Source organism: Diadema antillarum, unplaced genomic scaffold (genome assembly GCF_040938485.1).
Source record: "Diadema antillarum isolate AM-2024a unplaced genomic scaffold, OU_Dant_1.0 scf00000107, whole genome shotgun sequence".
In the NCBI taxonomy this organism is placed as follows: Eukaryota; Metazoa; Echinodermata; class Echinoidea; order Diadematoida; family Diadematidae; genus Diadema; species Diadema antillarum.
Window position 1 is genome coordinate 1637911 of NW_027270996.1, and position 13638 is coordinate 1651548.

A 13638-nucleotide genomic window follows, 5' to 3' on the forward strand; every position below is an offset into this window, starting at 1 on the left:
CACTTACGTAGCAGTCAAAGTAGCAGCATGGAGCTATTAGTTCCATGGTAGCAGTCACTCCCAACACAATAATGCCGATGAATACATTATATTTCCACCTCCGTGATTCCACAATGTGACGGTGAGTCATGTTCACCTAGAAGCAGCTCTTTGAAAAAGTGGATAAGGCATCCATTGACGTCCATACACACAGGCACACAGGCTTGCACCCTATAAAGCCAGCCCTTGCTTATACGTGATGCGTAGGATTCATCTGCACCTTGACGTTGCCTAGGAAACGGCTGCACGAGTCGCCGAGCGGGTCGCACAGCGTCCGGACGCAGACGTTCCAAAACTTGCCTACCCAGTGGAGTAGGATTAGCCAGGCGCGGCCGCAGGGCATCACGAACCAGATGTGGCAGAAAGTGAGGATGGCGAAGTGGATTCCTGCCAAGGAAGACAGTTGCGATAATATTAATTCAAATTGGTGAATGAACACACTGGATACCGGTAGTTAAAAAAAGATACACAAAAATATGCACCCTGATGCGAAATTAAGTTTTGATATTACGTCGCATCATCAGATTGGATGTAGATCGCAAATGGAAAGAATGGTCAAACATTGAAATCGTGATACATAGGTACGTAATTCCTGTTTCACAAATCAGCGTGACAAAAAGCGGTTTGTACCCTGCGTTCACTTCCAGTTTTTGAGATCCAACAGCGGGTCAGTAAACCAGTCAGCATTGAGTGCTTCGGATATGGTTGCTACAATTAGCTTTTGCTTGCAGTATAAGCCCCTATCATACATAATTTTCTAATACGTCTATAGTATTTCACTGATGCAGGACCATGTAGTAAATTGCAGGGTTGCCAATATGATGAGGATAAGGTAATGATTTCTACAGAAAAAAAACAACCAACAACCACAGAACTTTATGGGTAAGACGAGATTGGGAATCCCGATGAGGGGGGATTTTGGAATGAACGTACCCCAGAGTAGGGCGAGCGGTATCGACAGGATGGCCGAGAGGAGCCGGTAGCACCACGTCTTGGCCTGGGTATAGACGATGAAACTCGTCGTCCAGATGGCATCGAAGCTCTGCTGGCCGTCGGGCTCGGCGAACACCTCCTCGAAGCCGATCTGCAACGGTCAGATTTGGAGTAACGGTCAGATTTGGAGTAACGGTCAAATTTGGAGTAATGGTCAGAGTGGTGTAATAGAGTGGTGTAATGGTCAGAGTAGAGTAACGGTCAGAGTGGTGTAATGGTCAGAGAGAAGCAACAGTCAGGGTGGAGAGAGGGAGAAGTTATGCCGTCAACACTGGGTGGATTAGTTTCGTATCATCTCAGAAGCACTAACTTTGTAGTCCATGGGCCAAGACCCGAAAAATGGGTTGTTGGTACCATCTGAGGTGGCACAACCTTTTTGGTGTCAGTTTGTTTGTCGGGCATAGATATGCTTATCAAGCTATGATAGCATTTCCAAATGAGTAGCTTAGTCATAATAAATGAATTTTTAACCAATTTGGTCTCGTTTTTATATCCCTATACTTCTGAATCGAAACTAAACCGCTATACAAAGAAGAGCACTGCCTTCTGTATGTCCACAGGTGTTCTGTTGTAAACGCGGTGCGCTTAGTTTTTATTCAAGGCAGCGAAGGGAATATCCAAAAGGTTATGATGTCCACAGCTGTCACGCGGTGCGCTTAGTCTTTATCTAGACCAATGTACCGTTATCATATCTAAAGTTCCTCATAAAAGGGATTATCTATACTGTTTTTATACTACCCTATCAACAAATACATCAGTTTTAAACAAAAATCACTCTGTTCATTTACAATATCATTCATTATAATGTATTGTAGTGTACCGGTACATTGTTTTTGCATATCTTATATTGTTGGAGGGAAATAAAGCGACATTTGCGTGGTATCAGCGTTTTCACCGTAGCGTTTTCGCCGGAAAATGATAAATAATTGAAAGATACGGTAAAATTCACGAGGAATTGCTTTTGTTGTTGTTGTTTGTAGATAAAAGGATATACACTGTATCATACGCTTTGAATATTCCCTTCGCCGTCTAGAATAAAGACTAAGCGCTGTGGACATCATAACCTTTGGATATTCCCTTCGCTGCCTTGAATAAAGACTAAGCGCACCGCGTTTACAATAGAACACCTGTGAACATACCATAGAGCTGCATTTTACAGCTCTATGGAACATACAGAAGACAGTGCTCTTCTTTGTATAGCGGTTAGTTTCGATTCAGAAGTATAGGGATATAACAACGAGACCAAATTGGTTAAAAATTCATTTACTATGACTAAGCTACTCATTTGGAAATGCTATCATAGCTTAATAAGCATATCTATGCCCGACAAACAAAATGACACCAAAAAGGTTTTGCCACCTCAGATGGTACCAATATCTGGCCTGGCCCATGGACTATTGGTGTCGTAGTCTAGTGGTTTCCGCACTGAGCTTCAATAGGATCCAGGGTTCGAAGCCCTGCCTAAAGTGTCTTTGAATAAAAATTATGTTATATCTTTTGAACCTATTAATTTACTTATATGCATTACAGTGACGTAATAAACTTCGGTGTGTCTGGTGTTTTTCTCTCTCTCTCTCTCTGTTTTATCTATTCGTAGGTTTTCCTCCCATTATCGTCATAATTTCATTCAATTTTCAGAAAAAAAAAGAAGAAAAGAAAATATGTTGCCCATTTCGTTCCGGACACTCTGGAATGAGCGAATGCTCGTTTCAAGGTCGTCTTTTGTCTATATCGTTTTTGAAAACATTGTCATTCAGTTTCATGCTGTGGCACCTGTCTTTGTCATCTGACGAAATTCGTCGCTAACAGGTAGTGGGCGTGATTCATCATTTAAATCTATTTTTCGTCTTTTGGCACTCATTTTTGTTGAAGTTTTACTCAAAATCGCCCCAGAATACTCGGTCTAATGCTGTAACTATTGCCTTAAACAATTGTTTACTCAACACATTTCCGTCGATATATCCTACATTCCACTTTTTCCTTCCACAGTAATCACTCACTCTTTATCACCCATCCACTCCATCGAAACATAGAAATGCTCACAAAAAAATCTACATGCACAGAATAAAGTTATTTGAGCAAAGTAATATGAAATGCAGTTGAAGCATCGTGTACTTAAATTAAGTCGTGTACTATCCATAGAATAACGAATGTCAGCATTTTGGGCCGAATAAAAGTTTTTTATAAACATAAATGTATTACCTCATATAATAATACATGATGCGATCACCAAATCCCACCTTTGAAGGAGTATGTTGTGTCTCACATACATCTAAAGAAAAAGATCTAGTTTACCCTCCGGGCTGGAAATCGTATTCTATTATATTTTGTAATGGAAATCTCAATATAAGGCACCCATATAACACTTTACAAATTTTATCCCAGCCTGTCTAACTTGTTGATAGTCAGAGACGAATTTAACTGACAACCGACGAATTCGAATCCTAAATTTTAAAATTTTATCGACAGAAAACGACAACTATAGTTATGAACGACGATTTGACGAAATTATGTGAATCTAGGATATGAATGCAATAATCTTCTTGGAGCAAAACTGAATTGAGAGTTGCTGATACTGAATAAAAACAATGTGGGAAATGGGCGGGCATTGAAACCTACACTATCAACTACAATTATCATTAAAGAGCGATGGGAGTTTAGGGATGACGATGACGTACTCTGACGTAAGACGACAAGTTGATTGGATCTCGATGTGTCATACTCAGGTCCTCAACGCTCTTCACCATGTCGCCGTGCGCAGACTTCCCGTGTGCGTGCACGTGCGCGTTCGAGTGGCTGTGGGTGTGGGTGTCATGTTGCTGGTTGTGTTCGCCTATCAGTGCCTGATGAGAAGATACATAAAGTGTGACATAATGATAAAAGGGTAAATATACGAATATATTTGCTGGACCAAACTGTATAAGAGAATAACAAGGAAATTATAGGATCTTATGGACTTTCAAGTAAACTATGATTATACTCCTGTATTTACAAGTAATTTGTTATCTTCCCTGCACCTGTAATTCATATTTATGTAGAAATGTCCCTACCCCCCCCCCCTCTCTCTCTCTCGCCCTCTCTCTCTCTCTTTGAATACAAGGAGAGAGACGGGGGGGGGGACTTCTTAACATTAACTCAATTACAAGTAAAAAAAACCCAATAAGACACACTTGACACAGGGATTTGTATCTTGGACCTAGTTCACAACTTAGAGCACAAACCACTAGACCACGATACCGCCATAATTTTATTTATCATAATAATTATGTTACATTTATCAACGATCTATATCATAATTCAATACTTGTATATCAAGTAATCGAATATACGTGCCACAATATTTGAATCAACCTGATATAATCAGTAATTTCTGTTTTATTCTGGAGTTTAAAAAAAATGTATATATCTTTTTCTTTTCCCTCCCTGGACTACAGATGCTTTGAACAACACTACCCACATAAAAAAAAAACCAAAATAGAAAATTTAACGTTTTGCCATAACATCTCTGACTTGAGGAGACATAGAAATATTATTTGAATACAACAGAAGGGTACTGAATTCGTACATCTCGATGAAGTTCTGAAGTGATAACAATGAACATCATAATAATAATAGGAAAACTAAAGCTATATGAAAAACGTAACAAGGCGGTGTGATAAAAATCCAAGGAAGAAAACAACACTCGTCTTCTGTGCATGGCAAAGTCGACAGAATAGGCAGTGGCTATTTTGTTATGCAACAAAACCAAAATACAATAATGTACGCGATATACGGTATGCAAATGTTATACGAATGCACGCACAAACGCTCAAACACCCTTTCTATTGTACCACTCATATTCACATAACCTGAACACACGCACATGATCAAACAATACATGTTGACAATATCTATCAATCATACACATACATGCCCACATACACACATAGAATAATTCATATGCACACAAATATACAATTGTACTTATGGAAGAAATAGCAAGATTCAGGTGAACGGATGAGGACCAATAAATAGCTGCTTGTGAGTAGGAAGATTGATACATATATAGATATATAGATAAAAAGATGAAGAGATAGATAGATATAAAGATAGATAGATATATAGATAGATAGATAGATAGATAGATAGATAGAAAGATAGATAGATAGATAAATAGATAGATAGATAGATAGATAGATAGATAAATAGATAGATAGATAGATAGATGGATAGATAGATAGATAGATATAAAGATAGATAGATAGATGGATAGATAGATAGATAGATAGATAAATAGATAGATAGATAGATAGATGGATAGATAGATAGATAGATAGATAAATAAATAAAAAGATAGATAAATAGAAAAATAGATAAATAGATAGATAGATAGATAGATAGATAGATAGATAGATATAGATAGAGGTCTAGATAGAAAGATTGATAGATTGGGGGTGGAGTAAGAGTGTGTTTGTGTGCGTCACTCGGTGATTAAATGAATTCATCTGCGATTACTGAACTTTCTACAAATCCACTCGATGAAATCTGCGACGACTGCAACAAAACAGTTCGCGCCAAAAGTGAAAGTCCAGTCGGGAATGAAATATTTGATTTTATGCGGCGAAGGCTTTGGTCTTACACAGAAAGAGAGAGAGAGAGGTGGGGGGATTATTATTGACCGGATGAAGTGGTTAACTATCTACTGAAATAGTTAGAATTAGCGTATTACCTGTTTTACATATATGCATCCTGCCCAGCACAGCGTAAAGTTGTCATAGCATTACTATGGTAATCTTTTTATTTCTGTATTTCTATTCCTATTCCTATTCTCTTTTTTTTTGGGGGGGGGGGGGAAGGAAGGAGGGGGAGGGACAAAAAGCAAAAGGTTCAACTTCATCGTTACGTTGTCATCGTCACAGACAGACAAACATGATGTCATACAGAGAGAAAATATTGGTGGTGACCCAGTAAGCATTCATCCCCAACCCCATAACCTTAATTCCAGGGCAACACTTTTTAAAGAACTGGACAAACATCGCGTCACCATCATCGAGAACAAACAGTAATCCTCTTTTCTGGGGGTGGGGGTGGGGTGGTTGGAGGGGTCAGTGGTAAAGGACACCAACTCTGAAGAACGCCCATGCATGATGAAATCTATGATGAAATATTTTATATTCAAGGTTGGCATTCACAATGATTAAGATAAAATTCATTTATGACCATATTCCCTCTTTTGGAGTAACAAAATTAACAATGAGTAAAACATCCACGAAAACACCCTATGTGTTCGCTAGAAACATGGTTTGCAGTTACGACTTGATCAAACTCTTATATACATTGTATTTTGTTTTACCAGAGTTAGAATAGATTTGATACTCGTCCAAGGCTTGTTATAAACACATGTCCCTGCTCGAAAACTCTGAAGGGTCTAAGCTCATTGTGTTTATGCTGGTCCCCAGATTAGCATTAGTAGCGAAAATATCTCTTTATTTTACCTTCTTTTTTTCTGAACAATTGATTTTCAAATTATGTGGGGCAAACTCCAATACAACCACATTGCACGATTTGGCAAGCAACCAGAGAGCCACATCTAATGTTTATCGCACGGATTAGGGTGAATGGGACTATAGGCAGAGAGGCATGTTGCATAATTATGTTTATTTTCCTTTAACGAAAAGGGTTTGAACATAATATTTGGGAACTACAATTTACCTTAAGTGTCCTCAGAATGATATCCACACGTTCCATTCCCTTGTCTGCTTGCATGCAATGGCGATATAAAAGTATTACTGGTTATTTTGTGTGAGTTTGTGTGTGTGTGTGTGTGTGTGTTAAGGTGGGTGTCGAGCTTTTAAACTCGTCCATATGTTTTGAGGAGTTGAAATTATTTCGATCGATGCAGGAAGATGTGAGACAGATATAACTTTGATGCGACCCTCGCTATAAATTCAATGGTTCTTCTCATATTTACCTTTAAAAGATATGCAGCTTACACCCTTTTACAATATTGTAAACGAAATTTGACCAAACAATTTTGTGTTCCTATTATATGCGGAAACTGCAAGTTGCTCAAAATAGGTCGGAAATATCTAACGAGCCAAGTGCGTTTTACAATGTATGGCCCGATTAGAATAGCTTTTAAGTGTGAAGCGACTACGTCAGTGATGCTTACAGTGTACTCTCTCCCGCTAGACCGGCGGCTTCGCTATAGTTATCCATGTCTTTTAATTACTGTCTGTTCTCAAAATAAATCCGAGAAACGAGAAAGAGCTTCCGCCTCATGCCTCAACAAGGTTCTTAACCCGCAGGCATTATGCAATCAACGAGTTATTTTCATGCGAGAAAGATTAAAATACTCTCTAAATTGTTCGGGGAGTGGGGGTGGGGGGGGGGGGGTGGGGCGAGGTTGGAGGATCATTCATATCAGCAAGGATAGATTGACGCTAACTTTACCTACGATATCGCGATTTGGCTGCGTATGCAGATGGCATTGTCTTTCGTCCTCAAAAATAGCAAGATCCTGAAATCTTGATGCTATTACAGCCGGGATTATAGATCCATGCGTGAGATCCTTGAATTATTTTACATAACAATCGGAAAATGGAGGGGGGGGGGTGCAAATCATCGTCTTATTAGTCCTATTGTAGTGGCATGTATGTATGTATGTATGTATGTAGATATGTATGTATGTGTGTTTGTGTGTGAGGATGTTCTACGTGTGTGTTATGGGAGTATGTATAGGTGTATATTAGATGTACACGTATACGCATGTACAAATTATGCGATACAGAAATAAATTCCTTGAAATTAATGACAAAAATATCAAGACTTAATACATCACTCATTTTTCTGTAAATCTAAAGCTGGTGACGCACGCACAAACTTGCAATGATAATTACATGTATGTGTAAATACATTTATGCTTTTCGATACGTTTGTAAAGTACGAGCATATAATTTCCCTCTATACTGTTCAGGGATTTTTATTTTAGGTACAACATTGAAAAAAAAAAAAACCTCCTTTATCGGTGAACAAAACAGAATATATTTCTCCCTGATTACAAGTCATTATGCTCTGATATTCCCCAGACTAAACATCCACATAATAGTTGTTTCTGTCGAAACGTTGCAATTCACTCTTCTGTTCAAAAGGCAACAATATAAAGGGAGATAGTTTCTTCTGCTAAAGGAAAATAATATACGAGACATTCCCGAAGACAATCTTTCAATCGAAATTAAACAAACATAATAAAACAAAACGATAGAAAAAAAAACCTTGACACGTCACTGCCATATCTTTTTTTACATAAATTACGATGAATACCAAATACCTAGTTATGAGATCAACACTGAGACCAAACATGTAATGAATAAGCTAATAATGATCATATTCATCTTTGTAGCTATACGCATTGCAAAGATGACATTTAATCTTTGTTTTTATCAAAAAAATATCAGTGTTTCCATGGAAACGTGCTTTTCATTTAAAAAATGACAAAGTACTAGGAAAGGGAAAAAAATGATAATTTCAATGGCGCAATAAAGCTGTGTAAACGTATGTAAGTACCCATTTCTCACGCTTGTGAAATTATTAAAAGGTCAACTTTATTTTTTTTTGGGGTGGGGGGAGGAGGGGGTGGAGGGGCAAAATTTTCTCTGTCAATTTCCACCGAATCAAGATCATCTTGATCAATTTTCATCGCAATTAAGGCTCGTATTCCCGACAGAAGGTCAAAGAAAAGGAACACATCTGGATGGATGTAACGATTACGTAACATGGCGACTGTCTGGCACTCAAGATTTTCCAGATTAAATCTCATCTCTGCTTTGCTAATTGACGGCTTACAAAATGATTGCACATGACCTTTCGCAATGTCATGTCTCGAAATCAGTTACATGTAAGAAAAGAAATAAAATTTGCACACCCACTACTGACATAATTATTAACCTCCTTCTGCCCATGAGATCAAAATGTTATTGACAGTCTGTGTCTACAAGCAGTTTCCCGATGGTAATGACAGTGTTAAACATAAGAAACGGATGACACCTCAGAAATGTCAACCAGGCATCGTTTCAGACATTAATCGACATTAATTCGATGTGATGTAACTCATGATGATACATGGAGTCTGATCTACTTGAGCGATAACTTCTTCCAATGACATGTCCAGCCATGATTAGGCCTACTACTAGTAACTATCTGACCCTTGCCAGGCAATAACTCAGAATTAATTACGTGGGTCAAGTGGGACATTACGGGTAAAGTATCTGATTTTAGGAAGTTACGCAGCGAGCAGGGATTCGAACTGAGGTTCACCTGTTTAGAGGCGTGTCAATAATTCCAGAGAGCTGTTAGAAAACAGACATACGTCCCCGGAAATTTACCATTACTACAGATACTTAATGGCGTGGGAAGTAACATAATAATAATAATGATAATAATAATGATAATAATAATAATAATAATAATAATAATAATAATAATAATAATAATAATAATAATAATACTAATAATAATAATAATAATAATAGTAGACGACTAGTAGTAGTAGTAGTAGTAGTAGTAGTAGTAGTAGTAGAGTAGTAGTAGAGTAGTAGTAGTAGTAGTAGTAATGATAATATTAATAATAATAATAATAATAATAATAATAATAATAATAATAATAATAATAATTAACATTTTGCCGCGTTTAATACAAACGAGCTTATGACTAGAGAGAAAAGATATCTTGCGTATCCTTTCTGCGAAATAAAAAAAAGTGACAATCATATTTCTCTCATACTGAACAACTTCAATGGCTCAAAAATATATAACCAAAGCAAACATTACAATGTACGCATTCCAGCAGCAGACTGGCAGACCAACAATCACACTGATATTTTCAAAATTGCACACACACACACACACACACACACACACACAAACACACACACACACACGCACACAAAGGCAAATGCAACGTTAAGGTGATGTATATAAGGATCATGCAACTTTAAAAAGCCGATGAAACAATAGATTATATCGCATAAATTGCAAAGCCTTTCAAATAAAAGTAATGACGCTGTCACGTCCTTCTGCGCACGATCCAAAGCGAAGCTTGCTCCTTATACGATGGCATTACAGGCGAAGCGGCAGCTATTGCTGTAAGGTCTCATCATGCTTACATATCAAAAATTGCTTTTGAGAGACAGAAATAATGGTAAATATCGCCATCACCTTGGTTTGCAACAAAAGTATACAGAGCTAAATGAAAAAAGAAAATGAATTGATTAATGAGTGAGAGAATGAATATGATTAGTAGTTAAAAACAAATGTCATAAATATGCACTGATAAATGAGCAAGTGCACTAACTTGTCAAACCAAGAAATGGATGAATGAACGAATGGAAATAGTATAACAGTTAAAAAGAATGCAATCGTGGTGTTTAAGAAAGTGAAAATGTACTAGGAAGATTGGATGGGTTATAATTACATAGGTGTTACCACAAGGAACATAGTTTACAAAGAAAGAAAGAAAATTACGTGTATATTGATGTCATTTTCGAAGCAGTTCGATGAGGCATTTTCCACCAATTATCCTAAAGTCAACGTGCTTAGGAGAACAAGACAGTGCTCTTCAATATCCTAGATGAATCAAATTGTATCATTATTTTTATCAACATTATTATTGTTATTATTATTATTACTATTACTATTTCTATTATTATTATTATTATTATTATTATTATTATTATTATTATTATTATTATTATTATTATCATTATTATCATTATTATCATTATTATCATTATTATTATTATTATTATTGTCTCTATCTTCACAAGATATCTCTTGGAGATCAATATCACGTCAAGTTCCAGCATGGAACCTTAGACTTCTAGTACTTTTCTCAGGATTCGCGCCGTCCCCAGCAATGCTGCTTTTTGGAGCGTTTGCACTCGATCGGGCACACCCACATTGTCTAAGTGCCGTCGCAGCTGCTTTGGCGTTGTTCCGAGTGCTCCAACGACAATAAGGATCACCTCCGTTTTCATATTTGGGATTATTATTATTATTATTATTATTATTATTATTATTATCATTATCATTATTATCACCATTACCATTCCATCCAAATGAAACACGCATGGAATTCAGCGAAAAACAAAAACAAAACAAAACATTAGAATTACGATATTGATAAGTCTTGAACAGACCTTCAACTTTTCTCAAAATTTCAGGGGGGGGGGTTCAGGTTATTGCAATCTTTTTACACTCGCCGAACCCACATAATGTTTCCGGACACTTTCCCTTTAAAGCAAGTGTTTCGTAACAGTAAGCGAATTTATTTACTAGTTACTCCGTCCCGCTGGTACTTGCCAGGTGAACTAATGTTTAATGCTATATATACCACATGCAATAAAGTTTGGCAGCCTGGTTGCTTTTCATGAAGAAAAAAGGAGAGAAAATAATTATCACAAACACTGCAGGTGTTTATAAACGATGTTCTTGTGCGCTATTGAATACGAGGACGAAGAAATAGAAAGATGGGAAGGATATTCGAGGTTTGATGTTACTGTTGGCGCAATTAACATGATTCCACTTCAGGGCAGAGGTGGAAGCACAACCTGACTAAAAATAGTGAAAGAAAAAATAGAAAAGAAATGGGGATATAGGTAGGTAGATAAGTAGGTAGATAGATAGACAGATAGATAGATAGATAGATAGATAGATAGATAGATAGATAGAAATATATGGTTGGTGGATTGAGATAGAAAGATAGCTAGCTTTTGAATGTTAATGGTTAGTAGATAAAAATAAACAGATAGATTGGGATGGATAGACGAATGTAGAAAGATGGCGGAAGAACTCGAGAGCGATGGCGATGATGAAGACGTTTGATGGAAGAAAGCGCCACCACACGGGAGGATCGAAGTCTACGTACTTTCTTCTCCTCTTCCTCCTCTTCCTCTTTTCTTTGCGCCTTCCCCGTCCCACGATCACCGCGACCCTCCTCCAGGTCGGGATCGTTTCCGCCCATAGCGCGTTGTTGTTGTTGTTGTTGCTGTTGTTGAAGTAGTTGTAGTTGAAGTCGCTGTTGTTGTTGTTGTTGCTGCTGTTGTTGCTGGCGAAGACGGTCCTCGTTGATGGACGACGCCGACATCGTTTTTTTCATGCTGCCGAAAAATCGGGTGCCATGGCAACCATCCGCGCTGCCTCCATCCTGTGACGATATGGAGGCTTTGGGCTTGCAAAACGTCCACACCTGGAAGGCATGATGAAGGTTAATAGGAGAAAGAGAGAGGGTAGGGGTGGGGGAAGGGAGAGGGGAGAGGGAGACTGATAACTGAAACTAGCGGACAGAGTCGGGGAGGGCGGGTGGAGATGGACGTCGGCGAGCGGCGAAATAGCTTTTTCTTCACGTGATGATGCGCCAAGTCGGTATCTCGCATAACAGGAAGCAAAAATTATTAGATCAAATCAAAATTCACAGATCAGATCCAATTCTGCTTTTAACATAAAGCAGCTGTCACCACATTGAATTTATGTTGCTGTTATGAGGTAAGCATTGCCGGATTTTGGATGACGAATATTCATATTCTTGTCTTTTTTTTTTAAGTATTAAATGGTTCGTCAGCAGAGGCTGAAATCAACGAATAGTCTACCACAGAAATATTACCACACAGATTCGCTTTTTTGTTTCTATATGCAATTACTGCATCCCGCTATTCCCCCACTCGCAAACGTCTCCGTAGATACTACAAAAATAAAAGTCTACATGCATTGTACTTACCGTTAATTCGTATGCATTCTACATATCAATTATTATGTACCCACTCACCGGGTTTCCGTTTTTGTGAAAATTCATGTAGATGTCCATTTTGTCCGGTTCGCGGTAAGGTCCAGTCGGCATAGTCCCAGGCGCTCGCTCTGCCGTCATGTTCCTTTGAGATACATAGGAAGGCGTCGACGGGGCAAAGTGAGCACCTATCTGTCGGCCCCCTCCTTCCAATGCGGCCGATTAGTGGTAACTTTTCACGCCCTCAGACAGACAACGCACTCGCTCTCACGATTAACTAAAAAACCTCTACCCTCACGAAGCCCGCGCCAATGAATGGATGAATGAGTGAATGAAGCGAGTGGTGCGGCAGTCGTATCGCTCAGTGACAGTCGCCCCCGGATCCCGTTCTCATTAGCACCGTCGACTGTGTCTAAACTCGATGGGAGGGAGCATCAGCCTGTTGGCCCAGGTGAATGAATAAGAGCAACAGCACCAACAAATATGACAAACATGAATGGGTTTCCTCTCCATGGAATGACGTCACATCTTCTCCAAGAAGTGGGCGATGGTCAGCGAGCCAAACTCGTTCATCTTCACAAAGCACTCTCCTTCTCCTCATTTCACTCGATCCTAAGTCAGCGGACTGCGTAACCTTGAGCACTTAATTCTCTATTTCTACGAATATCATGTCCCTTACAGACCCCACAGTGCATCAGGCACGAAACTATAATTTGGTTATAGCAATTGATGTTAGTCATCATTTTTATTAACAACTGACAGGCATTTCAAATATTTTTTTTTCTATCGCACTTCCCAAACATAATACGTGCCAGCCAGAGTGTCAGTGTATTTTCATATGAATGTCG

The 13638-nt window shown here is 38.4% G+C and overlaps 1 protein-coding gene across 1 annotated transcript; it reads right to left on the reverse strand.

Moving 5' to 3' along the window:
• Positions 1–229: 229 nt before the first annotated feature.
• LOC139719188 (caveolin-3-like) lies at positions 230–12931 on the reverse strand. Its single transcript, XM_071630620.1, has 4 exons — positions 12837–12931; positions 3711–3882; positions 973–1123; positions 230–426 (listed from the first exon to the last, which is right to left on the reverse strand). The coding sequence occupies exons 1-4, from the start codon at positions 12929–12931 to the stop codon at positions 230–232; spliced, it is 615 nt and encodes a 204-aa protein (XP_071486721.1).
• Positions 12932–13638: the final 707 nt, after the last annotated feature.

Bases quoted from the DNA above. Each gene is read 5' to 3' on its own strand.
- LOC139719188 (XM_071630620.1), bottom strand. From the start codon at position 12,931: ATGACGGCAGAGCGAGCGCCTGGGACTATGCCGACTGGACCTTACCGC. The intron at 3,883-12,836 runs CCCGGTGAGTGG...TTATGTATCTTC, and splicing joins AATTTTCACAAAAACGGAAA to TCATCAGGCACTGATAGGCG. The intron at 1,124-3,710 runs GTACGTCATCGT...TGACCGTTGCAG, and splicing joins ACTTGTCGTCTTACGTCAGA to ATCGGCTTCGAGGAGGTGTT.